Consider the following 26,773-nt stretch of genomic DNA (forward strand, 5'->3'; position numbering starts at 1 on the left):
GTGGGCTGAGTGAGTGGCGAGTGTGGGTTGAGTGAGTGGCGAGTGTGAGCTGAATGAGTGGCGAGTGTGGGCTGAGTGAGTGGCGAGTGTGAGCTGAGTGCGTGGCGAGTGTGGGCTGAGTGAGTGCGAGTGTGAGCTGAGTGAGTGGCGAGTGTGAGCTGAGTGAGTGGCGAGTGTGGGCTGAGTGACTGCGAGTGTGAGCTGAGTGAGTGGCGAGTGTGAGCTGAGTGAGTGGCGAGTGTGGGCTGAGTGAGTGGCGAGTGTGGGTTGAGTTAGTGGCGAGTGTGGGTTGAGTGAGTGGCGAGTGTGGGCTGAGTGAGTGGCGAGTGTGGGCTGAGTGAGTGGCGAGTGTGAGCTGAGTGAGTGGCGAGTGTGGGCTGAGTGAGTGGCGAGTGTTAGCTGAGTGAGTGGCGAGTGTGGGCTGAGTGAGTGGCGAGTGTGGGTTGAGTGAGTGGCGAGTGTGAGCTGAATGAGTGGTGAGTGTGGGCTGAGTGAGTGGCGAGTGTGGGCTGAGTGAGTGGTGAGTGTGAGCTGAGTGCGTGGCGAGTGTGGGCTGAGTGAGTGCGAGTGTGAACTGAGTGAGTGGCGAGTGTGAGCTGAGTGAGTGGCGAGTGTGGGTTGAGTGAGTGGCGAGTGTGGGTTGAGTGAGTGGTGAGTGTGAGCTGAGTGAGTGGCGAGTGTGGGCTGAGTGAGTGGCGAGTGTTAGCTGAGTGAGTGGCGAGTGTGGGCTGAGTGAGTGCGAGTGTGGGCTGACTGAGTGGCGAGTGTGAGCTTAGTGAGTGGCGAGTGTGGGCTGAGTGAGTGGCGAGTGTGGGCTGAGTGAGTGGCGAGTGTGGGCTGAGTGAGTGGCGAGTGTGAGCTGAGTGAGTGGCGAGTGTGGGCTGAGTGAGTGGTGATTGTGAGTTGAGTGAGTGGCGAGTGTGAGCTGAGTGAGTGGCGAGTGTGAGCTGAGTGAGTGGCGAGTGTGAGCTGAGTGAGTGGTGAGTGTGAGCTGAGTGAGTGGCGAGTGTGAGCTGAGTGAGTGGCGAGTGTGAGCTGAGTACGTGGCGAGTGTGAGCTGAGTGAGTGGTGAGTGTGGGCTGAGTGAGTGGTGAGTGTGAGCTGAGTGAGTGCGAGTGTGAGCTGAGTGAGTGGCGAGTGTGGGTTGAGTGAGTTTCGAGTGTGAGCTGAGTGAGTGGCGAGTGTGGGCTGAGTGAGTGGCGAGTGTGAGCTGAGTGAGTGCGAGTGTGAGCTGAGTGATTGGTGAGTGTGAGCTGAGTGAGTGCGAGTGTGGGCTGAGTGAGTGCGAGTGTGAGCTGAGTGAGTGGCGAGTGTGAGCTGAGTGAGTGGCGAGTGTGGGCTGAGTGAGTGGCGAGTGTGGGCTGAGTGAGTGGCGAGTGTGGGCTGAGTGAGTGGCGAGTGTGAGCTGAGTGAGTGGCGAGTGTGAGCTGAGTGAGTGGCGAGTTTGGGCTGAGTGAGTGGCGAGTGTGAGCTGAGTGAGTGGCGAGTGTGGGCTGAGTGAGTGGTGAGTGTGGGCTGAGTGAGTGGCGAGTGTGGGTTGAGTGAGTGGCGAGTGTGAGCTGAATGAGTGGTGAGTGTGGGCTGAGTGAGTGGCGAGTGTGAGCTGAGTGCGTGGCGAGTGTGGGCTGAGTGAGTGCGAGTGTGAGCTGAGTGAGTGGCGAGTGTGAGCTGAGTGAGTGGTGAATGTGGGTTGAGTGAGTGGCGAGTGTGGGTTGAGTGAGTGGCGAGTGTGAGCTGAGTGAGTGGCGAGTGTGGGCTGAGTGACTGCGAGTGTGAGCTGAGTGAGTGGCGAGTGTGAGCTGAGTGAGTGGCGAGTGTGGGTTGAGTGAGTGGCGAGTGTGGGTTGAGTTAGTGGCGAGTGTGGGTTGAGTGAGTGGCGAGTGTGGGCTGAGTGAGTTGCAAGTGTGAGCTGAGTGAGTGGCGAGTGGGAGCTGAGTGAGTGGCGAGTGGGAGCTGAGTGAGTGGCGAGTGTGGGTTGAGTGAGTGACGAGTGTGAGCTGAATGAGTGGTGAGTGTGGGCTGAGTGAGTGGCGAGTGTGAGCTGAGTGCGTGGCGAGTGTGGGCTGAGTGAGTGCGAGTGTGAGCTGAGTGAGTGGCGAGTGTGAGCTGAGTGAGTGGTGAATGTGGGTTGAGTGAGTGGCGAGTGTGGGTTGAGTGAGTGGCGAGTGTGAGCTGAGTGAGTGGCGAGTGTGGGCTGAGTGACTGCGAGTGTGAGCTGAGTGAGTGGCGAGTGTGAGCTGAGTGAGTGGCGAGTGTGGGTTGAGTGAGTGGCGAGTGTGGGTTGAGTTAGTGGCGAGTGTGGGTTGAGTGAGTGGCGAGTGTGGGCTGAGTGAGTGGCGAGTGTGGGCTGAGTGAGTGGCGAGTGTGAGCTGAGTGAGTGGCGAGTGTGGGCTGAGTGAGTGGCGAGTGTTAGCTGAGTGAGTGGCGAGTGTGGGCTGAGTGAGTGGTGATTGTGAGCTGAGTGAGTGGCGAGTGTGGGTTGAGTGCGTGGCGAGTGTGGGCTGAGTGAGTGGCGAGTGTGGGCAGAGTGAGTGGCGAGTGTGGGCTGAGTGAGTGGTGAGTGTGAGCTGAGTGAGTGGCGAGTAGGAGCTGAGTGAGTGGCAAGTGTGAGCTGAGTGAGTGGCAAGTGTGAACTGAGTGAGTGGCGAGTGTGGGTTGAGTGAGTGGCGAGTGTGGGCTGAGTGAGTGCGAGTGTGAGCTGAGTGAGTGGCGAGTGTGAGCTGAGTGAGTGGCGAGTGTGGGCTGAGTGAGTGGCGAGTGTGGGCTGAGTGAGTGGCGAGTGTGGGCTGAGTGAGTGGCGAGTGTGAGCTGAGTGAGTGGCGAGTGTGAGCTGAGTGAGTGGCGAGTGTGGGCTGAGTGAGTGGCGAGTGTGAGCTGAGTGAGTGGCGAGTGTGGGCTGAGTGAGTGGTGAGTGTGGGCTGAGTGAGTGGCGAGTGTGGGTTGAGTGAGTGGCGAGTGTGAGCTGAATGAGTGGTGAGTGTGGGCTGAGTGAGTGGCGAGTGTGAGCTGAGTGCGTGGCGAGTGTGGGCTGAGTGAGTGCGAGTGTGAGCTGAGTGAGTGGCGAGTGTGAGCTGAGTGAGTGGTGAATGTGGGTTGAGTGAGTGGCGAGTGTGGGTTGAGTGAGTGGCGAGTGTGAGCTGAGTGAGTGGCGAGTGTGGGCTGAGTGACTGCGAGTGTGAGCTGAGTGAGTGGCGAGTGTGAGCTGAGTGAGTGGCGAGTGTGGGTTGAGTTAGTGGCGAGTGTGGGTTGAGTGAGTGGCGAGTGTGGGCTGAGTGAGTGGCAAGTGTGAGCTGAGTGAGTGGCGAGTGGGAGCTGAGTGAGTGGCGAGTGGGAGCTGAGTGAGTGGCGAGTGTGGGTTGAGTGAGTGACGAGTGTGAGCTGAATGAGTGGTGAGTGTGGGCTGAGTGAGTGGCGAGTGTGAGCTGAGTGCGTGGCGAGTGTGGGCTGAGTGAGTGCGAGTGTGAGCTGAGTGAGTGGCGAGTGTGAGCTGAGTGAGTGGTGAATGTGGGTTGAGTGAGTGGCGAGTGTGGGTTGAGTGAGTGGCGAGTGTGAGCTGAGTGAGTGGCGAGTGTGGGCTGAGTGACTGCGAGTGTGAGCTGAGTGAGTGGCGAGTGTGAGCTGAGTGAGTGGCGAGTGTGGGTTGAGTGAGTGGCGAGTGTGGGTTGAGTTAGTGGCGAGTGTGGGTTGAGTGAGTGGCGAGTGTGGGCTGAGTGAGTGGCGAGTGTGAGCTGAGTGAGTGGCGAGTGTGGGCTGAGTGAGTGGCGAGTGTTAGCTGAGTGAGTGGCGAGTGTGGGCTGAGTGAGTGGGGATTGTGAGCTGAGTGAGTGGCGAGTGTGGGTTGAGTGCGTGGCGAGTGTGGGCTGAGTGAGTGGCGAGTGTGGGCAGAGTGAGTGGCGAGTGTGGGCTGAGTGAGTGGTGAGTGTGAGCTGAGTGAGTGGCGAGTAGGAGCTGAGTGAGTGGCAAGTGTGAGCTGAGTGAGTGGCAAGTGTGAACTGAGTGAGTGGCGAGTGTGGGTTGAGTGAGTGGCGAGTATGAGCTGAGTGAGTGCGAGTGGGAGCTGAGTGAGTGGCGAGTGGGAGCTGAGTGAGTGGCGAGTGTGAGCTGAGTGAGTGCGAGTGTGAGCTGAGTGAGTGGCGAGTGTGAGCTGAGTGAGTGGCAAGTGTGAGCTGAGTGAGTGGCGAGTGTGAGCTGAGTGAGTGGCAAGTGTGAGCTGAGTGAGTGGCGAGTGTGGGTTGAGTGCGTGGCGAGTGTGGGCTGAGTGAGTGGTGATTGTGAGCTGAGTGAGTGGCGAGTGTGGGCTGAGTGAGTGGCGAGTGTGGGCTGAGTGAGTGGCGAGTGTGAGCTGAGTGAGTGGCGAGTGTGAGCTGAGTAAGTGGCAAGTGGGAGCTGAGTGAGTGGCAAGTGTGAGCTGAGTGAGTGGCGAGTGTGAGCTGAGTGAGTGCGAGTGTGAGCTGAGTGAGTGGCGAGTGTGAGCTGAGTGAGTGGCAAGTGGGAGCTGAGTGAGTGGCGAGTGTGAGCTGAGTGAGTGGCGAGTGTGAGCTGAGTGAGTGGCAAGTGTGGGTTGAGTGCGTGGCGAGTGTGGGCTGAGTGAGTGGCGAGTGTGGGCTGAGTGAGTGGCGAGTGTGGGCTGAGTGAGTGCGAGTGTGAGCTGAGTGAGTGGCGAGTGTGGGCTGAGTGAGTGGTGAGTGTGGGCTAAGCCGTGGTCTCTGTGCGCCACAGTTCGGGGAGTCGTGGATCACGGACGACTGCGGCGCGAGCTGCACGTGCGAGGCGTTGGGCGCGGTGCGGTGCTCTACGCACGGCTGCACCATTGGCGAAACCTGCGAGCTCAAGGATGGGAATTACATCTGCAAACCGATCGGTGAGTCTGCAACGGGGCGCTCGTTCGTTTGCGGTACAATGGCGCTGCGACGTGCCTGGGTTTTTACGGATGACTGTTTACGTTACGGAGCAGATTCATGAATGCACAATCACGTGGAATGAATTAATGAATTAATGCCTTCTATACAATGGCCAGGGAAGATTATTTTTTTTATTTACGAATGTGTTGAGTTCTTCACAACCCTCCGAGGTATGGTAGCTTCTGTGCATCTAGCAATGCACCGATTCACTGATTATTATCGCTCCCCAATGCATTTAAGCTAAATGAAAGAAGAAAAAACTGTACAAACACAGGGAAAAAACAACGAACGAGGTGGTTCAACAATGAAGAGAAGAGCCGCCCCCGACGCCGCGGGCGGCGGGTTTAGCCCGCTCCTGCGTGGACCATGGCACTCGAACACGAAGTGCCGGCTCTTGACACACCTCCCCATTAATTTTAGTTCTTTCTAATAAAAACATGGAATCTTAACATTGAGCGGTTTCCGATGGGGAAGTCTTTAAATATAACAAGTTGAATCAAGTCAAATTGTATTTTTTCGTGGAAAAATACAACTGTTTGGATCGTAGATACAAATTGTAAAAAAATATCATATCAGGTTAATTATTATATTCATAGAAAACTTTTGCCTTGCGGAGACAGGCTCCACGAAACTAGTGGTAAAAAAGAGACCCCTGCACGCTGCTCCGTGCGTGCGCGCGTGGCCCAGGCTACGGGACGTGCACGGTCTCCGGAGACCCCCACTACCAGTCGTTCGACGGGCGCCTCTACCACTTCATGGGCGAGGAGACGTACGTGCTGGCGCAGAGCTGCGGCGGGGACGACGGGGGCCTGGCGCCGGTGCGCGTGCACGGGCGCAACGAGCGGCGCGGGAACCAGGCGGTGTCGTACCTGGCCGAGGTGCGCGTCTTCGTGCTGGGACACGAGGTCCGCTTCACCAAGAGGAACGACTTCCAGGTGACGAGGAGGGGGGAGGAGGAGGGGAGGTGAGGAGGGGGAGGAGGAGGGGGGTGGGTGGGGAGGAGGGGGGTGGGGAGAAGAAGGGAGGATGGGGAGGAGAAGAAGGGAGGATGGGGACGAGGAGGGGGTGGGGGAGGAGGAGGAGGGAGGGGGTCCCACCTGTTGCTCCATCTTGGGGAAATCAGTTATAATTTTTTTTCCAATAAGGAGCCCGGTACACAGCATAAACCGTGACGTGGTTGGGGGGGGGGGTTATAGAAACTCCGCAGTCCCCGAACGCTGTGCTATTGTACTCTTTTATGAGACGGGGAAGGAGAGGGATAAAGGACTTAAGAAAGGGAGTGGAGGGAGTGGGGGGAGCTGGTAGAGGAGAATGTAAAAGGGAATCAGAATCAAAATATGTATTTATACTGGAGGAATTGGATGTGCTATGAAGCTCTTTTTATAGATGGAAAGGGAGGAGCACTTAGGAGAGAATAAATTTGGAAGGATTACTCACACGTGCTTGGTGAACTTGTCAACCTGTCACAGTCCCGTAGGGCGGTAATTAACTCCCGTCCATCCCCGGGGGAACGGAGGCAACTCCATGCGCGCCGATCCCCTCCCAGCGTGCGGCACCTCGCATCAGGGGAAATTAATAACTTAATCCGAATGCTGTGCGCTGAAGACTTTTACGTTCATTGCCATCCTTACCATGCCGTGGGGCGAGCGGTGGCCCAACGCTATGTGTGTGGGGAGACCTTAATCCAGCGGTAGGTTAAAAAAAACGGATCGTTCGCACGGCTTCACAATGGGACACGCGCACGTGTGGATGTTTGGCGGCTGACCGGCAGGTGGACGGCGTGAGGATGAAGCCGCCGGCGACCCCCGCGGAGGGACTGCACATCCAGCAGTCCTCTCACAAGTTCATCCTCAGGACCGACTCCGGCCTCACTGTGACCTTTGACCGCAAGGAGCACGCAGGTGCGGGGGCTGCACGGCCACCTGGGTTTAGGCGATTTACACTCCTGCCCGGCCGAGCCGTTGGCTGCATACGCTGCGTTCAACATTCAGTAGATACATCAGAGGATGGGGGTGGTGAGAGGGGAGCGGCTACAGCGGTGTTTCACGGTGAACACACCACGGGACCACCGTATCGAGGCCACCCGATCTATACGATCTCCCGGCGTGGCAGTTGATACAATTGGCAAGTTTCACAAATCCCCTCCCCACCTTCCTCTGTGAAAACCAGCAGTATAATGGAGTACACCTTGGTCACGTGCAGTGGGATGTGGGCACCCCGCCTCCCCTCCCCAATATCTCCCAAAACGTCTGAGCAGCGTGGAAGAGGAGGCCTCTCTCCCTCCAGCAAAATGCCCCCCTTCATGCGAGTGGTGGCTCTGGGCAAGAAATGGCTCAGCGCCGCATCGCTGCATCTCGCAGTCCCCGTGGTCGTGCGGGGATTCCCCCACCCGGTCTTGTCTGCAATCCCTAGGACGAGACTTTTCTCCGAGGGCCAACCCCAGGGCTTCTTGCCGCATGCCCAGCCATGTCCGTCACTTGGGCCCTGTCATTGTGTTTTAATGGATGTTGAACTTCTTTTGCTCCATGGGCCAACCCTCTCGCGGACACACGAGGGTCAAGGGTGGCAATGCAATCCGCCCTCTCGTCTTGTACGGCACTTTTTAGTCGCTTGTTTTTATTTATTTACTCATCGAATGCTTAGTGATTTCTTTCAATAAAAGGTGATGTATGTATAAAAATACATTATTATTTAACTTTACCACCTGTACACGGGAATAGAAGTATATGTGGTTATGGCGTTCTTTCAGCCTGCAGTGTAAAAAAGAACTGTACCTTTGCAGGCCTTCCAGAGATTTGCATACCAGCAACACCTGCCAAATGCACCGATGCAAAACTACTGGATAGGCGATTAATGTCATTTATATAAATGACAGCAATGTGATAAAAAAAAAATGGTTTAAACAAACCTAACTTGCAAATGCATTAAAGTGTGAAAATAATAGGTTTTCTCTTTTGATTTAAAGCTTTCGTGACTGCAGGGATTCACATTATTGGTTCTTTCGGTAAAGTCACGTACAAGGGAAATAATAAAATAATACAAATATTGAACAATAAAATTCTCACGACGTTTCGACTGCAACACAAGCAAGCTTGCAACACAAGCAATACAAGCAAGCTTGCAACACAAGCAAGCAAGCAAGCTTGTGTTGCAGTCGAAACGTCGTGAGAATTTTGTTTTATATTTTAATTATTTTATTATTTCCGTTCTACGTGACTTTACCGAAAGAACCAAGAATATAGGTTTTCGTTTATTTTATAATTTTTTGGAACCTATCTACGTGACTTTACCGAAAGACCCAAAGAATATAATAATAGGTTTTACCCTTTCTGGCAATAAAACAGGAGGTGTTAAGATGTTCAAACACCAAATAGAAACCTTTTTCAAGGAATCAAGTCCGAATTAACCACACGTACTTGTGGTGAACATGCAAACAAAAATGCTCTGATAATATTTGCATTGTCTTTTAAACTGATTGGCCTACACCAGAGACAGCAGCCTTCTTTAGGGCTCAGCATCAACAGTGTGAGAGCAGAGAACGGCAAAAGGCGAACAGCACAAATACAATATGTATATCAGAGCATTTCTTGCTCGGGGTGAGCAGCTATATCATGGGATAACTTTTTTTACGGTATCAAAGTATGGCAGTGGGGTATAATACACGGTCAATGAGTCATTCTCAATTACGTGGAACTAGGGTTCATTGGCGTCTACTTCACAAAGGGAATTCTAACAAACAAATTGCGTTTTTGAAACAAAATGCGTCGCTGTCTCTGTACGCGTTCGCTTTTGCCGAGTGTCCGCCGCCCCTGTGCGCGTGTGCGTGTGTGTGCTGCCCGGCGGTTGCGATCCACCGCAGATGTAGTCATGCCCAGCTCTTACATGAGCCGGCTGTGCGGCCTGTGCGGCAATTACAACGGAAACGCCAGCGATGACTTGGCGACTCCCGATGGGCAGCTGGCTGCGAACACGGACGAGTTTGGCCACAGCTGGAGGGTTGGCGACGACGCTCGCCACGCTCCTGCGAGGTCGAACGAGCAAAGGGTGTTCAGGTGAGAGCTACAGTGCACTCGTAGAATGGCTGCGAGCGCGCACTAAACACATAACCATCACCACCATCGTCAGCAGCTACAATTGCCTTCCAACAGGGAAAAACAAAAAAACATCTTTTGCCAATTTCACGATTTTTAATCTGGCGTGGAAAAGTTTTCCACCTTTATATTATATGTTGAATATGAAATAAACAGTATTTACATATTTCTTCTCAAGTTTTATTGTTTATTTTGCATCTGGAAGGCAGTGTTAACAATCACTTTAACAAGTAGTAGTAGGCTTTCGCGACCAATATTATCCATAATAGAGGTTTTTGGGTTCGATCGCGGGTTACTCTCCAACACACCCGTGTGCTGAACTAGTAACTAATTGACACGTTTTGTTTACGTGACAAACCTTACTATTGGCTGTGTCGGGCGGTGTCGGGTTTAACGACGCATTTATATTTACGCGATCTAACTCAAACCCTTTGTTTAGGATAATATTGCTTGCGAAAGCCCGCGTGTGAAACTGGCGATTGAAATATTGGAGTGTTAACGATTAATGTTTTGATTATTTTGTTTACTGTACTCATGCACCATTGCAAACCCGGCCCCTCAGCCTTTTGGTTGGGCGAGCGTCAGATTAGAAATGCGATCGCTGTGGAAAGGTTCAGGTTTAACTTGCGACTTCGACGTTAAATTTTCCCAGCAGGCAGAGAAGCGTCATTCTCTTGGGCTCACCTGGTGTCCAAAAACAAACGCCATCACACAGACGTTGAATCGTGCGCAGCGCGAAAGCGGAGGAGCATTGCTGGCGCCGCTTAATGATCGCACCTTTGGGTTTTTTTGCTGGCAATCTTTAACTAAACTATAAACTATTTTTTTTATTTTTACCAGGTAAGGCTTACTTGAGCTATGTAGCTCTTTTTCAGAAGCGACCTGGCCACAAACGATAGCTCACCCAAAGTGGCTTATCATCACGTGGAAAATGTGCAGCAGCCAAATACTCTAAACGCGTGATGTTGATTCTTCATGTGGAGAAAAAAATGGAGGGTCCAGAGAAAAATCCACGTGACCACAGGGAGAGAGACATGCAAACTCCACATATACAGCAGCAGGCGTCAGGGTCGGGATCGAACCCACGGCCTCCTGCAAACCAAGCGAGGTAGTTAACATCTCCTACCCACAGTGATGATGATTATGATGAGAGAGAGACACGCAAACTCCAAATATACAGCAGGCATCAGGGTCGGGATCGAACCCACGCCCTCCTGTATACAAGGCGGGGCAGTTAACATCTCATAGCCACCATGGCGCCAACGTTAAACGCACGTTGTTGTTGTTGTTCTACGCTTAAACCGCGGGGGGGGGGGGGGTATGCGGTGATCTGACGCGGGCGGGTGCGTGGCTCTCCTAGGAGGGAAGCACCTTCCTGGATGCAGGAGGACTTCGCTGGCCTGTCCTGTGGTGCCGGCCAGCTGGCAGAGCTGCTGGGCGCCACCGCGTGTGGGATTATGAAGGAGGCCGAGGGGCCCTTTGGGCAATGCCTTGACGAGGTTCCCCCTGCTCACTACTTCACGTAAGTCGCAGCGAGCGCCGAGATCTGGCGTGGAACGTCAAGTTCCTACGGTGGGGGGCATCATGTCACCGTTACATTAAAATTGTTAGAATGCAGATACGTCATAAGATTTCGGTTAATTCGACGTTTCATTTTAATTGTTAAAATATTATAATGCAGATACGTTATAAGATTTTGGTAATAATTCAGCCATTACGATTTAGCCGTTGTGACGTTATATTTTAATTGTTAGAATTCAGTAATTTCAAGTTCAACTGTCAATTATACTTACTCTCTGGTTCTTGCGGTAAAGTCGTGTAGATAGAGAAAATAATAAAAAACACGACGTATCGGTCGCAACACAAGCGTCCGTCATCAGGTGAGAAAGAATGATCTGCTGTTGTGGCTTTATATAGGCACAGGAGGGGTGGCAAGGGGGGTTTGTAGAGTCGTGGCTGCAGGAGTTCACGGGAGAGAGGGGGGAGAGTTTGGGGCGTGCAGGGACGGGTGGGGCTAGAGAAATTAGCATGTCCATGAGCTTGAAATATTAAACGAAAACAGCACGGGTGTAAGAGTGAGAATCACAGCAGTTAAAACTTGACGTGGTTTATCACATCCTTCCAATGATTGCTCAATCCGAATCCAGCTTCTCGATTAAAGTTTTGTCTGTGTTTGTATGTCTGGATGGCTTCATGAACAAATCTGTGATGGTAGCCCGAGGGTTTGCAGAGCACCTTGGTCTCGGAGAAAACAATGTCATGTGTGCCCACAGCGTTGAAACAATGATCCGCCACCGCCAAGGTGTTGGTTCTACCGTGTTTCAAATCCGCTTTGTGTTCGAGAACCCGGTCTGATACATGTCGTTTTGTTTCACCAATGTAACTGCTGCCGCAGACACAACTCAGCTTATAGACACCAGGACATTGCATGTCCGGAATCGCATCCTTCACCGATGGGATCAAATCACGAATTTAGTGTACTGTATTGAACCGAAATTGGATCTTGTGTTTGTTCAAGATTTTGGAAATCCTTTTGATGACCCCTGCTATGTATGGCAAGGTGATGGTTTTGATTGGGTCCTCAGATGGTTCTCTACCCATGGTTGGGGATGCAGCTTTGCGGATTGTGCGGTCAGAATATCCATTCATCTTGAGGGCTTGGTGTACGTGCTCAAGCTCACTGGCTAGGTGGTGCTGGTCGGAGATGCAACGAGCCCTAGTAGTGTAGTGTTTTGATGAGGGAATTATTCTGATTCTAGATTTGAAGCTTTCGTGATGGTTACAAACTGAGTAATCATTGGAAATATGTGATTAACCATGCAAAAAAGATTTAACTACACTTATTTGAACCATCTTATTTGACAGACAACTATTACAGGTTATTGATAGACAGCCAGTTTTGTTTTACCAGGTTTAGTTTTTTCTTTTTTCACACTTTTGTTATGTAGGCTAGGCGTAGTCACAAACCGTACCTCTCCATAGCAAAGGCTCAGTCTTTTGTTATGCAGTCTATTCTTAGTCTTAAGCCTCACCTTACCATATTAATAAAAAGTGTGCCGTACTTGGCCCTTCCCCTCTTCAACCATTATATATACGGAGTGGTAGCTCTTGTAATCTCTCATTTACTTGATACAGCTGTCGTGGCTGTGACGGTTCCAACTGAAGACGGAAGCTTGTGTTGCCTCCGAAACGTCGTGATTTTTATTTTATTTGACTTTTATTAATTAAAAATTTTTACCTACGTGACTTTACCGAAAAAACCTAAGAATAGGAATTATTCTGGGCTGGATGGTGGTGGGAGTCAGGTTTTAGATAGGAATCCGTGTGGGTGGCTTTCTTATAGACAGTGTCCCAATGAGCCATCAGGTCTCTTCTCAATCAAAACATCCAGGAATGGTAGCTCTCCTGTATCACCAGTGGTAGCGAATGTTTTCATGGATAAATTTTAGACAGATGCCATCCAGACATCCACCCGACATCCTTCCTTGTAGAAGAGATACGTAGATGACACGTTTGTCATCTGGCCACATGGCCTGCCGGCACTGTACCAACTTCTCAACCACATCAATTCCATACACCCATTTTCATCATGGAAGTGTAAAATGATGGCAAGCTACCATTCCTGGATGTTTTGATTGAGAAGAGACCTGATGACTCATTGGGACACTGTCTATAGGAAAGCCACCCACACGGATTCCTATCTAAAGCCTGACTCCCACCACCATCCAGCCCAGAATAATTCCCTCATCAAAACACTACACCATAGGGCTCATTGCATCTCCGACCAGCACCACCTAGCCAGTGAGCTTGAGCACGTACACCAAGCCCTCAAGATGAATGGATATTCTGACCGCACAATCCGCAAAGCTGCATCCCCAACCATGGGTAGAGAACCATCTGAGGACCCAATCAAAACCATCACCTTGCCATACATAGCAGGGGTCATCAAAAGGATTTCCAAAATCTTGAACAAACACAAGATCCAATTTCGGTTCAATACAGTACACTAAATTCGTGATTTGATCCCATCGGTGAAGGATGCGATTCCTAACATGCAATGTCCTGGTGTCTATAAGCTGAGTTGTGTCTGCGGCAGCAGTTACATTGGTGAAACATAACGACATGTATCAGACCGGGTTCTCGAACACAACGTGGATTTGAAACACGGTAGAACCAACACCTTGGCGGTGGCGAATCAATCATTGTTTCAACGCTGTAGGCACACATGACATTGTTTTCTCCGAAATCAAGGTGCTCTGCAAACCCTCGGGCTACCATCACAGATGTGTTCATGAAGCCATCCAGACATACAAACACAGACAAAACTTTAATCGAGAAGCTGGATTCAGAATGAGCAATCATTGGAAGGATGTGATAAACCACGTCAAGTTTTAACTGCTGTGATTCTCACTCTTACACCCGTGCTGTTTTCGTTTACTAATTCAAGCTCATGGACATGCTAATTTCTCTAGCCCCCACCCGTCCCTGCACACCACAAACCCTCCCCCCTCTCCCCCGTGAACTCCTGAAGCCACAACTCTACAAAACCCCCCTTCCCCCCCCTCCCTTGCCTATATAAAGCCACAACAGCAGATTATTCTTTTTCACCTGATGACGGACACTTGTGTTGCGACCAAAACGTCGTGTTCTTTTAATATTTTTTTCTATTCACGTGACTTTACCGAAAGAACCAGAGTATGGATTCCTGCAGTTATGAAAGCTTCAAATCAAGATTGTAAATTATCCTCTTAGAATGGTAAATTAGCTTGCGAATCTTTACTCGTTGTGAATTAGTAACAACAATTTATCTGATAAGATTGTTAATATTGAGCCAAGTTAAACTTGATATTAAAATCCAAGCCGTCAAGAAACTGGCGACAAAAATGTACCCATTCAAAATTTGAGATAAGTGACGCCAGTGGAGCAAGTGGCCCAGGTGGTCAGCGCACTGCACGGTGAACCTGGCGACTTTACGCTTCAGTTCGCGGACACAGCTCACACGAGTGGCAAACGGACATCTGAACCAGTCCCGGGCCCCACCTGCCCAGCTCACCAACTCGCGCTGACCAGTGTGGCGCAGTGCGGTCAAACAACCCCGGTGACTGCGCGGTCAAGGGCCCTTCCATGCAGCGGGCGCATTGACGTGGAGATGTGGTTATGGCGTGTCGCATCGCGTGCTGTGCTTCCACAGGAATTGCTTGTACGACATGTGCGAAAACATCAGAGACCGAGAGACATTCTGCAGCAGCCTGGAGGTTTACGCGGCAGCCTGCCAGCAGCAGAGCATCACTCCCAGGAGCTGGAGGAATGTCACGGGATGCGGTGAGATCTCACTCACCGACGTCACTCGGCACCTCTGATGCAATTACGGGCACCACGGTGGCGAGATATTAACTACCTTGCCTGGTATACAGGAGGGTCGTGGGTTCGATCCCGACCCTGACGCCTGCTGTATATTTAGAGATTGCGTGTCTCTCTCCTCGTGGTCGCGTGGATTTTTCTACGAGTCCTCCGGTTTTTCCCTTCACTTTTAGAATCAACATCAGGCGTTTCGACTATTTGGCTGTTATACATTTTCACGTGATTATAATCTACTTCATCGAGCTATGATTTGTGGCCAGGTCACTTCTGAAAAAAGAGCTACATAGCTCAGTGGGCCTTACCTGGTAAAATAAAATAAATGCTTTAGTTTAAATAGTTTTAGTGGTAATTAACGTGCACCACACACATCTGGTTCCCCTTCCATAGATTCCTTACTCAGTGGACTATTCCCCCCACCCCCATTCATCATGCCAACATCTTCCTCCCTTTCCTCTCTCCACTTCTACCTTCTCCTTTGTTCTCGATCTCTTTCCCTATCACTTCCCATGTAATATGGTCAATCAACACCATCATTGCCATGATCACCACTCGTTGACGCTTAATATATCGGTTATGCATGTGTCGCAGTGTCTGTGTGTGCGCACTCCTGTCATTTGCCTTGTCATTACGTGTGTACGTGTGTGCGTGTGTGCATGTGTTGTTACGTGTTGTGGGGAGCGGTGGTGTAGCGGTTAGCGCGCTGCACTACGAACCTGGCGACCCGAATTCGATTCCTGCTTACGGCCAACACCAGTGGGGATTATCTGAAGCGGTCCTGGGCCTCCCCTAGGTCGACTCAGCCACAAATAAGTACTTGGGTGCGGTGTGTAAACATCGCCACTGGGGAGACAAAGGCGGTTGGGCGTGGTGCTGGCCATCCACCCCCTTCGTGTGCCGTGCCGGCCTTCATAGGCACTTGCCCCAACAGCTCCGTTAAGTCTACAAGGTGGGGGGGAATCTTTGTCTTTGTGTTATTACACAGAACCGGCGTGTGTGTATACACAAAACCGGCGTGTGTGTGTGTGTATACACAAAACCGGCGTGTGTGTGTGTGTATACACAAAACCGGCGTGTGTGTGCGTGTATACACAGAACCGACGTGTGTGTGTGCATACACAGAACCGGCGTGTGTGTGTGCATACACAGAACCGACGTGTGTGTGTGTGTGTACACAGAACCGGCGTGTGTGTGTGCGTACATACACAGAACCGGCATGTGTGTGTGTACACAGAACCGGCGTGTGTGTGTGCATACACAGAACCGACGTGTGTGTGTGTGTACACAGAACCGACGTGTGTGTGTGTGTGTGTACACAGAACCGGCGTGTGTGTGTGCATACACAGAACCGACGTGTGTGTGTGTGTGTACACAGAACCGGCATGTGTGTGTGTGTACACAGAACCGGCGTGTGTGTGTGCGTACACAGAACCGACGTGTGTGTGTGCGTACACAGAACCGGCGTGTGTGTGTGTGTGCATACACAGAACCGGCATGTGTGTGTGTATACACAGAACCGGCGTGTGTGTGTGTGCACACAGAACCGGCGTGTGTGTGTGCGTGCATACACAGAACCGGCGTGTGTGTGTGTGTGTACACAGAACCGGCGTGTGTGTGTGTGTGTGCATACACAGAACCGGCATGTGTGTGTGTGTACACAGAACCGGCGTGTGTGTGTGTGTGTGCATACACAGAACCGGCGTGTGTGTGTGTGTACACAGAACCGGCGTGTGTGTGTGTGTGCGTACATACACAGAACCGGCATGTGTGTGTGTGTACACAGAACCGGCGTGTGTGTGTGTGTGCATACACAGAACCGACGTGTGTGTGTGTGCATACACAGAACCGGCGTGTGTGTGTGTGTACACAGAACCGGCGTGTGTGTGTGTGTGCGTACATACACAGAACCGGCATGTGTGTGTGTGTACACAGAACCGGCGTGTGTGTGTGTGCATACACAGAACCGACGTGTGTGTGTGTGCATACACAGAACCGGCGTGTGTGTGTGTGTGCATACACAGAACCGACGTGTGTGTGTGTATACACAGAACCGGCGTGTGTGTGTGTGTACACAGAACCGGCGTGTGTGTGTGTGTGCATACACAGAACCGGCATGTGTGTGTGTATACACAAAACCGGTGTGTGTGTGCGTGTATACACAGAACCGGCGTGTGTGTGCGTGTATACACAGAACCGGCGTGTGTGTGCGTGTATACACAGAACCGGCGTGTGTGTGTGCGTACACAGAACCGGCATGTGTGTGTGTGTATACACAGAACCGGCGTGTGTGTGCGCGTGTACACAGAACCGGCGTGTGTGTGCGTGTATACACAGAACCGGCGTGTGTGTGTGTGTATACACAGAACCGGCGTGTGTGTGTGCGTACACAGAACCGGCATGTGTGTGTGTGTATACACAGAACCGGCGTGTGTGTGTGCGTACACAGAACTGGCATGTGTGTGTGTATATACACAGAACCGGCGTGTGTGTGTGCATACACAGAACCGGCGTGTGTGTGTGCATACACAGAACCGGCGTGTGTGTGTGTGTGCATACACGGAACCGGTGTGTGTGTGTGTGCATACACAGAACCGGCGTGTGTGTGTGTGCGTACACAGAACCGACGTGCCCTCCAAACAGCGTCTACGTCGAGCGCATGTCCGCCTGCCCGTCCACCTGCGGGGACTTGGCCGCTTCTTCGAACTGCGAGCTCCCCGACGTGGAGGGCTGCAAGTGCATGCCCGGGTTCGTGATGAGCGGCTTCGACTGTGTCCCCTTCACCCAGTGCGGCTGCCTCTACGGGAACTCCTACCGCGAGGTGACGGGGGGGGGGGGGCGCGGGGTGGGGGGGGGCCCAGTGGCGACCGACGTGAAGAACGCGGCGTCTCCATTTGTGCGCGCAACGTAACGCCATTGCTCGGTCGATTCGCTTCGCTCCAACAATAATGATAACGCGTCTCACGTGTGTGCGTGTTGAGCTTTCTTCGCAGCGTACGTTGCCCAACCGTGCTAAATCGGAGGTGGGGATTAAATCGCATATTTTAGTAGATTGATGATCCTCTAAGCATGGCTATCCAAGGGAAACCGATCAACCAGTCGTGCGTTTGGAAGTGGAATTGGATGGGAGCTCTAATGGGGATGTATCCAGGTCTACCAGCAACACGAACAACACTCAAGCTTGGTTCATTCATCACGCCCCTCATGCTAAAAACCCATCTGCAGGCAAGAGTCTCTCTAGACCAGGGGTCGACAACCTGTGGCTCCAGGCCTCGCATGCGGCTCTTCATGGAACTGCTTCGTGACGTTATAATGAAGGGCCACAGTCTTGTATTCACCACATCGCATTGCTGCTCTTGAAATCCGTAATAGTAATTTTTTGGGTTAGATCGTATAAATATAAATGTGTATTTAAACCCGCAACTCCCCGACACAGCCAATTAGTAAGGTTTGTCACGTGAACAGAACGTGCCAATTCGTTACAAGTACCCACAACATTGACAATTTGAGTACCGTGACGTTTCGCCAGTAATTACGACCAGCATCATCAGGCGGCAGTCAGAGTTGTAGAGAAATCCTCCTGTTTCGGTCTTAAATAGAGGGATAAATGGGATGTCGTCACTTGTGCACCAATCACAACATGTGTGTGTGCATGCTAAAACACAGCAAGTTGGCAGAGTAGAGGGCACAGGTGGTGCATCAGCCAGTCATCTCAGTTAGTCGACCCACAGCACTTGGGTCTGTCCCATGACCTGTTAGCGGGCGTTCGACACTTCGTGGCATTAACGTGCACCTAGCGTGGCACAAGCACCATTGTGATGTCACCGTCACTTAGTGGCGAATAGTGGTTGTTGCTACATGTAGCAGTTAGCGCACTGTGCTACGAACCGAGCGACCCAAGTTCGATTCCTGCTGTAAGCAAACATCGATGACGAAGATCTGAACCTCTCCAGGGTCTCCCCTAGGTCGACTCGGCCTCAAATGCGTACCTGATGTTGCGTGTAAAACATCGCCCACGAAGGAGACAAAGGCGACCGGGTGTGGTGCTGGCCACCCACCCCCTTCGTGTGCTATGCCAGCCTTCATAGGTGTTAGCTAACAGTACTACTCCAACAGTCTGTTAAGGTTATAACGGAGGATCTTTGTCTGTGTGTGTGCGCGTGTTGTGTGTAGGCTGGAGAGACGTTTTACACATCCGGCTGCAACAAGAACTGCACGTGCATGAAAGCAAACTTGGTGCAGTGCATGGACACGAGCTGCGGCGCCAATGAACTCTGCACCGTTGGCGATTTTACCATCGGCTGCTTTGCCGGTGAGCATCACGAATCCACGGTTTGCCTTGGAATAGGAAGCACTGGCGGCGTTCGTTCCGCAGCCGGCCGCGTACGTGGGCACGGGGGTGGTGAACACGAGCCCCACCACGCCGTGTCGACACTGTGCCACCCGTTATTGCAACATCCAGTGACTGAGCAAAGGTGCCAGCGGCGGTCACGTCGATAACGGCGCTCCTCCAGAGGGGTGGGGAGGTTTTAAAGTTCCACAGCTTTGCGAGAAGAGGTTGTTGTTGATGTCCGACGATGGTTTCCTTGCAGATGACCCGTGCGCTCACGTAACCTGTGAGAATGGAGGCGCCTGCTCATCGTTGAGTGGACAGCAGGTCACGTGCCAGTGTCCCCCCCCATTCACAGGCGACCGTTGCGAGAGCACAATGAGCCCAGCGAGCACAGCGAACCCAGGTATGGTTTGCCAAAACAAGCAGGGTAAGGGGAGGGGGAGGTGGGTGGGGGGGTGACGTAATTAAACAAGAGCTGTGGAACGGCCCTTGTAGGCCACAGGGGTTCACAGGTCAGACGCTCGTGAAACACTTACGTCTATAACCGGTGCCAGAATTTGCTTGTGTTGAACCAATGCCACCGATATTATGCACCCAGAGAAGGCCCTCGCGTGGCTAATGAGATGCATCAAAAGCACGTGTTTTGTACGTGGAGGCACTGATGTGTGATGGGAGGTGTGTCGCCCGTCTGCATATTTACTTTGCTATTTATTTTTCTCCGCAACGATGGGCTGGGTAGGGTTTTAGGGTTTACGCGCGCTTCAAAAAATCCCCACGCGTTGAGGCCGTGTATCTGGTTTGTGCGCGTCTCTGCCGACCAGGTGATCTGTGTGCTGCTTGGAACCCATGCTTGAACGGAGGAAGCTGCACAGAAGTAGGTGGACAAATTCACTGTCGCTGCCCCGACTCCTACACTGGAGACCGATGTGAAACCAAAGGTAAGGCCACAAAACAACCACCTTGATTTTAACTTGGCACTCATCAGAATCTGAAATATTTGTTCATCCTGGAGGAATCCGATGAGCAATACAGCTCTTTTTTCACAGATGTCCAGTAGGGGCGGGTAAGAAAGTTACAACAACAAACAATACAAAACACGATAGGAGTGCAAAGTATAGGAAATGTAAGCAAATTATAATAAAAAAAAAACTTGTATTTTACCAGGTAAAACCCGCTGAGCTAGTAGCTTATTTTTCAGAAATGACCTGGCCACAAGATAGTTCAACGAAGTGGCTTATCACGTGGACAGCACCAATATTATCTTGCCTGTACAATTGTGCGTGTGTGTCATTATTAATTCATAATTGATTATATTCGTGGTGGATGACGATTCTATTCGAGCACAGGGCAAAAAGTTCAGGAGTTGAATGCCAACGTTCGCCATGACGAGATTGCTTAGAGAGAGAGTTCGTGAAATTTTACTGTTCCTCCTCCTCCGTTGAAGAAGTGCAGACGAAAGTGGTCCATAATACAGGTTTTTTTTTGTTAGATCGCGTAAATATATAAATGTGGTGTTAAACACGCCACCACCCGACACAGCCAATTAGGAAGGTTTATCACATTAACAGAACATGTCAATTCGTCACTTGTACAGCAATAACCGGTGTGTTAGTTTTGTTTGCATGGCCACAATCGCACAACTGTGACTTGTCTTCATTGTATCTCTCGAGGTCTCTATTGATCTATATGGGTCTCTGTCTCAATACGTCTCTATATATCTTCATGCGTTTACTACGTGGGCCATAGTTTGGGTTGTATGGCCACAACCGCATTACCGTGGATTTAATTTGCAATTCACGAAGGAGATTTGCGCATCGACCTGTTCATGTTCTGATGTGGTTGATGGTTCCACCGGTGTCTTCGAGCAGGAGGAGGCATGTCAAAGTCAGGAGATTGCGATGTATGGGTCTCCACTGAGGTGCTCATAGATGATGATACTTTGTACTGATCATTTGTGAAGTGCCCATGTTAATCTGTAAACCAGGACGACACACAAAGACAAATATCCCCCGTATAGCTGAAGCAAACTGTTAGGGCAAATGCTGTTAGCGAGGAGCACTTATGAAGGTCAGCATGGCACACGAGGGGGTGGGTGGCCAGCACCACGCCCGGCTGCCTTTGTCTCCCCAGTGCCGATGTCTACACATCGCACCAGGTACTTAGTTGAGGCTGAGTCGACCTCAGGGAGGCCCAGAACCAATTCAGCTAATCGTCGCCGGTGTTGGCCGTCAAAGGAAATCAAACTCGGGCCACCAGGTTCATAGCGCAGCGCAATAACCAATGCCCTACCGCTCCCCATTTGTTTGACAAACACTTGTTGAATGTTTTTAGATTTGACGGTGACGATCATCATCGCGGTGGTGTGCAGCGTGGGTGGAGTCCTGATCGTCGTTGTCGTCACCGTCGTTTTGGTCAAGTACTTCCGAAACAGGCGAGCGCCACACAGCCACACACACCAGTGTCTCCCTCCCCCTCACCCCACACAGCCACACACACCAGTGTCTCCCTCCACACCCACTCCACACAGCCACACACACCAGTGCCTCCCTGCCCCTGCACACGCCGGTGTCACAGGCAGCATTGCCGATGGACTATCATGAGGTGGCCGGGTTCCTCGCAGGTCAGGGTGAGGAGCTGACCACCGCTGAGATCCTTGGTTGTAATCCAGAGAGCTGCCTCCGATTTAACCGGGTTCTGAAGTGCAGTGGATTCAGAATCAGAATCTTGATTTATACTGCAGGAGTGATCTAATGAGCTTTAAATCCCTGTTTCACGGATGTGCAGTAGGGGCAGGTCAGAACGATACGGATTTATGGACTTAGCCCGGTTACCGATTGACTGCACAAGAAAATTATATTAAATGTGGTTTGGTAGACCAATTAATTTGGCTCAATTTCAGTCTCGAGAATAAAAAAATAATATATACATAAAAATGATGAAATGGTTTTGAATGTCATGCATAACTGTCTGTAAGAGGGCAGGTGGGAAAGTGCTGCCTCATACTTTGTGAACCAAAGGCCACGAGATCTCAGAAGTAGATGCAGATAATCATCTGATAATTATCTGCTTCTGTCCCTTCCCGATTAAGTGAATTGTCACTCCCAGTGGCCGCGGGATTGTCGCAAGCCAATGCATCACGTTCACGAACGCATCATTCTAGCCCGAGTCTTTTTTGCGCTTCCTTAACAGGAACAATCTCCTGCAATCATATTTACACATACGTCCAATTAGTCATAATAAAGATTTTTTGGGTTAGATCGGATTATTTATAAATGTGTCGCAACCCTCCACCACCCAACACGGCCAATCAGTAAAAAATGTGTCACATTGAAAAAAGACAAATAGTTCACTACTTTAGCCCACCGGTGTGTTGAAGAGTGGATCCATAACATTTACAATTTGAGTACGACGTTTCGCTGGAAATTCCATCCAGCATCTTCAAGCGATTTGCCAGAATAGTGGAGTCATCCACTATTCTTAAATAGTGCAAGATGACGTCATCATTGTTGAACCCCATCAGGATTCGAGATCAGAGGTGGAGGTGGGGTGTGGGGGTGTATACAATTACGTAATAGATCACTACTTAGCCCCTTAGCATGTGACTCACCTGTAAGGAATTGCAGTATGTGTTGTGTATTACTACAATAAGCCATGAATGTGTGTCCCGCGCATGACGTCACTCCACATGAAGCCCACTCCCCTGTATTGACGTCACTCCACATGAGGCCCATCCCCCACCCCCCCGCGTGATGTCACTCCACAACGAGGCCCCCCCCCCCCCCATCATTAATATTCATGAGTGGGTGGATTTTTAAACTAACGCAGAGGAAGGTCGAGCTAATTAAATAATTTATTATGCAAAGTCGCTTAAAATATGACGTTTCTTTACAGAAAGTGACAGTAAAAAATAAATATACGCAGCACACTGCTACATCCGTACGTGATGTCACAACAAAAGAGCCCCCCCCCCATCATTAATAATCATGAGCGGGTAGATTTTTACACTCCCGCAGAAGAAGGTCGACGGAAATAAATATTTTTAAGCAAATTCGTTTAAAATGTTACGTTTCTTTATTGAAAAAGTTAATCAACTTACTACTAGAATAAGCCAAGAATGTGTCCCGTACGTGACGTCACTCCACATGCCCCACCCCCTCTCTCTCTCCTCCTGCCATCGATCTCTCTGTAAATTGCATCCTCACCCGCTCGCTCGTTATGGCAGCCCCTCCCCTCCCTCCCCCCCTCGGATTAGCTGCCGCTTGCTAGCCTTCTGTTTGCTCGCCTTACATTTACTTACAAATTCCATCCCTGGCCCCGCCCACTTACCCTTGGGTGTACCCACCACAAACGTATATCACTTATTGTGGCAGTAGCTCTCTCGCTACATTTCCTCTTGCCTCAGCAGTCCGCCTGCTGTATTGTTTCACCTGAGGACGATGGCTTGTGTTGCTATCGAAACGTCGTGATCGAGTATTTTTCTACCTACGTGACTTTACTGAAAGAGCCAAAGAGTATGGATTCCTGCAGTCACGAAAGCTTCAAATCAAGATTAATAATACTGGTCGCTGACGTCCAATTAGCACGGTTGGCTACATACGGTGCGAAAGAAGTTCGTGTTAAACAAACCCATGGGCTCCACGACTCCATGGCTTGTCGCTGTTAATGCAACACGCAGCTCGTACCGCATGAGAGTTGCATCCCAGCACACAGGATCCCAGAATGTTCACTATTAACATCCACCCGGTGGTCTCGCGTAAAGTGTCAGCTTGCGGTGAACGGTGGGAGAAGTGACGGGGCTCACTACATCGCTGCACGTATGCGTGTGTACGTTGAACTTAATTTGAACGTCATCAGAGGTTGTGGGGGGAAGGACACCAAACTAAAGCACAAAAAGCAGTTCTAAAGAAATGAGTTTGTCAATCTACATTATTTAAAAGTGCACAGCTCCAGTGGCTTCCTAATATCGGAAGAGCGCCATTCCAGACGGCCGCAGAAGCGCACCTGAAAGTGCCACGCGATGTGGTGACCATCTGTGCAGGAGTCGGGCGCGATCTTAATCTGAGCCGTGCTCTTCCGTGCGCAGGTCAAAGTCCCAGCTATTGCAGGAGGAGGGCGACGACCAAGACGACGTCATCACGGTCGCCAGCGGCTCATCGACGCCGCGCTTTAATTATGACAATTCTGAATTCAACGTCGAGTTCACGAGCAGCGATCCCTGGAATGCGCGCTTGAATGACTGAAGATGTTCGCGTCGTCACGACCGTGGGAAAAAAACCGCATTGGCGAGTGTCGTTGCAGCTGCAAATCACAGCAACAAGCAAACAAACAAAAAACGCATCGGTTCGTTGAGATGGAGGTGTCCAGGGGAAGTCGTGGCTGTGACTCCCTCTCTAAGGCCGTGAACCCCAAATGTCTTGCAGACCCCGTTAAACTAAAATGTCTTACAGACCCAGTTAACCCCAAATGCACTTAACCCCAAATGTCTTACAGACCCCGTTAACCCTAAAAGTCTTACAGACCCCATTAACCGCAAACGTCTTACAGACCCCGTTAACCCCAAATGTCTTACAGACCCCGTTTACCGCAAGTGTCTTCGCGGTGCAGTCTGAGGGTCCTTACGTCACCTTGGTGAGGCCGCTTGAGAAACTCTTGGTGCTCGTGGCCCAATTAGGCACACGTTGGCGTCAGTTATTTACCAGGTCTCTCGGCTGCCGGACGGTGCACACTTGACCTCCAAGGTCCGCCCTCACAGTATCCCACCATCTGACGAGGGCCTCCCCTCGTTCTCAAAACCTCTGGGTGTCTCTCTTATGTGCTTCTCACTAACCTGCTTTCCCCATATCATACAATGACAATGATCCCCCCGTATAGCCTGAACAGACTGATGGGGCAAGTGCTGCTAGCGAGCACCTATGAAGGCCGGCACGGCACACAAGCGGGTGGGTGGCCAACACCACGCCCGGCCGCCTTTGTCTCCCTTGTGGCGATGTTTACACATTACACCTGGTACTCATTGGAGGCCGAGTCGACCTATAGGAGGCCCAGGACCAGTTCAGATAATCCTCACCAGCGTTGGCCGTGAGCGAGAATCGAACTCGAGTCACCAGGTTTGTAGCGCAGCGCGCTTAGCGCTACACCACCGCTCCCCACCTCTCATCCTACAACACACGCAAGCACACCCATCCCACTTGTCGCAACCTAAATGCCGCATGGGAACGTAGGGGGGCGGGGTGGCTGTCCACTTCTGCCCACCCACGACATTTGTACAAGCCAAATGCGGTGCGCCCTCGGCATTCTCTATGGACACCCCAGGCTTCTCAACACGTGTCCTGGGCCCGGAGGGCATCGTGCCTGCACATCAAAGTTGGACTCCGTCTCATGGCCCCCTTTCTCTCAGCCACCTTCGTGATGTAGATCGTTACAATTCGAAGCGTTTTCCTGACCACTCAAGTACGAGAAGGCGCTCAAAATTATCCACGCTGCCCCTGAGCCGGTGGTGGAATGTCCATATTTCTGTGGGAGGTGATGAAAGTCCATCCATGGCAACAACCAACGTTGACTTCCATACAAAGTAGCACTTATTTTATCGAACTTCTAAAAGGATGAAGGAGCTCACATTTACCCCGGCTCAGGAGTTGAACTCGCACTTTTCTAGATACGAGCCACGTACTCCGAAGTAGCACTGCAATAACCCCTACGGCCCAAGCTCACAAATCCGTCACTGCTGAATCCAGTATCACCGTGTCCTTCTGATGACCGAGATGAAGGTGCAAAAAGCCGTCCCCAACTACCTGCAACCGCCATCACCTGTTGGTGCAGACCTCACCTGTGGGCGTAAGTGCTGAACAGTGCAAACCGCCCAGCACTTCCTAGTCGGCCTTGCCCTGACTCTTGGGCGCAATTCACCGTTTGTTTTGTTTTGAATACAAGTTAAATACAAACAATAAAGCAAAACGTGACTGATGTATTTTCAAGAAGTGTGTTTACATTTGGGCAAAAGTTAATTAAGGAATGGGTGTTATTATCGGTGTCTGGGTTTTTAAACATCCTTACACATGGTTGGTTGTTATCGAATGCATTGAATAAAGTTGGTGAATTCGGCTCTGCCGAATACCGGCCGTCACCTCAAACCACTGCTAACCGCCCTGAATTTCACGTCCCTTCATGTAGTTGTCAACTACAAGTATTACATGCTTCAAAACACGGTGTTGCACCTTTTCTGGTAGCTAATTAGTAATAATAATTTCAATGTATAAAGTGCCCTTAAACAACCGTTCTCGAGAGTGCTGTGCATGAAAAGGCGGAAAATAGTTTAACATCAACCAAGAAAAGAAAAGTCAGAAGTTCTGACAACTCGAGGGAAAGCAATTTTAAACATATGTGTTTAGTTGAGATTTGAAGATTTGTAAAGTTTCTCAGAAGCCTGACCTCGAAGGGGCAACGAGTTTCAGAGTTCAGGAGCCGCAATTGCAAAGTCGCCGTCATCACCCCAAGTGTGAAGCCTAGACCGTGGTGACAGTGAGCAATGCACAATCTGAGGATCTTAATGATCTTGATGGACTATGTGGGTGAAGGAGGTCATGAATGTCGGGAGGAGCAAGTCCATTTAAGGCCCTGAATACCAGCAAGAGAATCTTAAAATCAATACGGGGTACGGACAGGGACACCAGTGAAGGGACAGGAGCACGTGTGTGCTTAAAAGTCCACCCAGCATGGCGCAAGTACTTTGGTGACACCACTGACACCTAGTGGCGAAGGTTGGTGCGTGTGCGCATTGTATGTTGTGGGTTGTGTGCCCGTGTGTTTGGACTCGAATCGCGATCCATGAGCAACTTTGCACCATCATGAGTGTCCGGCTGCAGGGTGGACCGGCAGTCCTTATTCCGCTACTCGTAGTTCACAAAGTGACCGTTCCCGCCGTAACTATGGGAGGGGGCACATTCCACCGCGAACACTGCTGGCACGGCGCCGGGGTGGTGAAGCCCCTACGTGAAATGCTCCGACCGTAGCTTGAGCGGTCGGCCGCCCGAGCAGCATCAGCGTGGGCCCAAGGACAGGATTTCACCGGGTGCAATTGGGGTCGCCACGGTGCG

General features: G+C 51.1%; 1 protein-coding gene across 1 annotated transcript in view; it reads left to right on the forward strand.

Moving 5' to 3' along the window:
- Positions 1 to 25,647, forward strand: part of LOC144734365 (uncharacterized) — a 73,744-nt gene extending 48,097 nt beyond the window's left edge. The window contains exons 24-35 of the mRNA XM_078616505.1: positions 4,720 to 4,861; positions 5,589 to 5,836; positions 6,673 to 6,802; positions 8,761 to 8,953; positions 10,353 to 10,514; positions 14,184 to 14,314; positions 16,969 to 17,168; positions 18,521 to 18,659; positions 18,940 to 19,083; positions 19,502 to 19,618; positions 21,012 to 21,111; positions 23,764 to 25,647. Of these exons, the coding sequence (XP_078472631.1) occupies positions 4,720 to 4,861; positions 5,589 to 5,836; positions 6,673 to 6,802; positions 8,761 to 8,953; positions 10,353 to 10,514; positions 14,184 to 14,314; positions 16,969 to 17,168; positions 18,521 to 18,659; positions 18,940 to 19,083; positions 19,502 to 19,618; positions 21,012 to 21,111; positions 23,764 to 23,920 (1,863 nt within the window). The 3' untranslated portion in view covers positions 23,921 to 25,647. The remainder of the gene's footprint in view (positions 1 to 4,719; positions 4,862 to 5,588; positions 5,837 to 6,672; positions 6,803 to 8,760; positions 8,954 to 10,352; positions 10,515 to 14,183; positions 14,315 to 16,968; positions 17,169 to 18,520; positions 18,660 to 18,939; positions 19,084 to 19,501; positions 19,619 to 21,011; positions 21,112 to 23,763) is intronic.
- The last annotated feature ends 1,126 nt before the right edge of the window (positions 25,648 to 26,773 follow it).

The sequence above is a fragment of the Lampetra planeri genome, chromosome 51 (assembly GCF_965212315.1).
Source record: "Lampetra planeri chromosome 51, kcLamPlan1.2.h2, whole genome shotgun sequence".
In the NCBI taxonomy this organism is placed as follows: domain Eukaryota; kingdom Metazoa; phylum Chordata; class Hyperoartia; order Petromyzontiformes; family Petromyzontidae; genus Lampetra; species Lampetra planeri.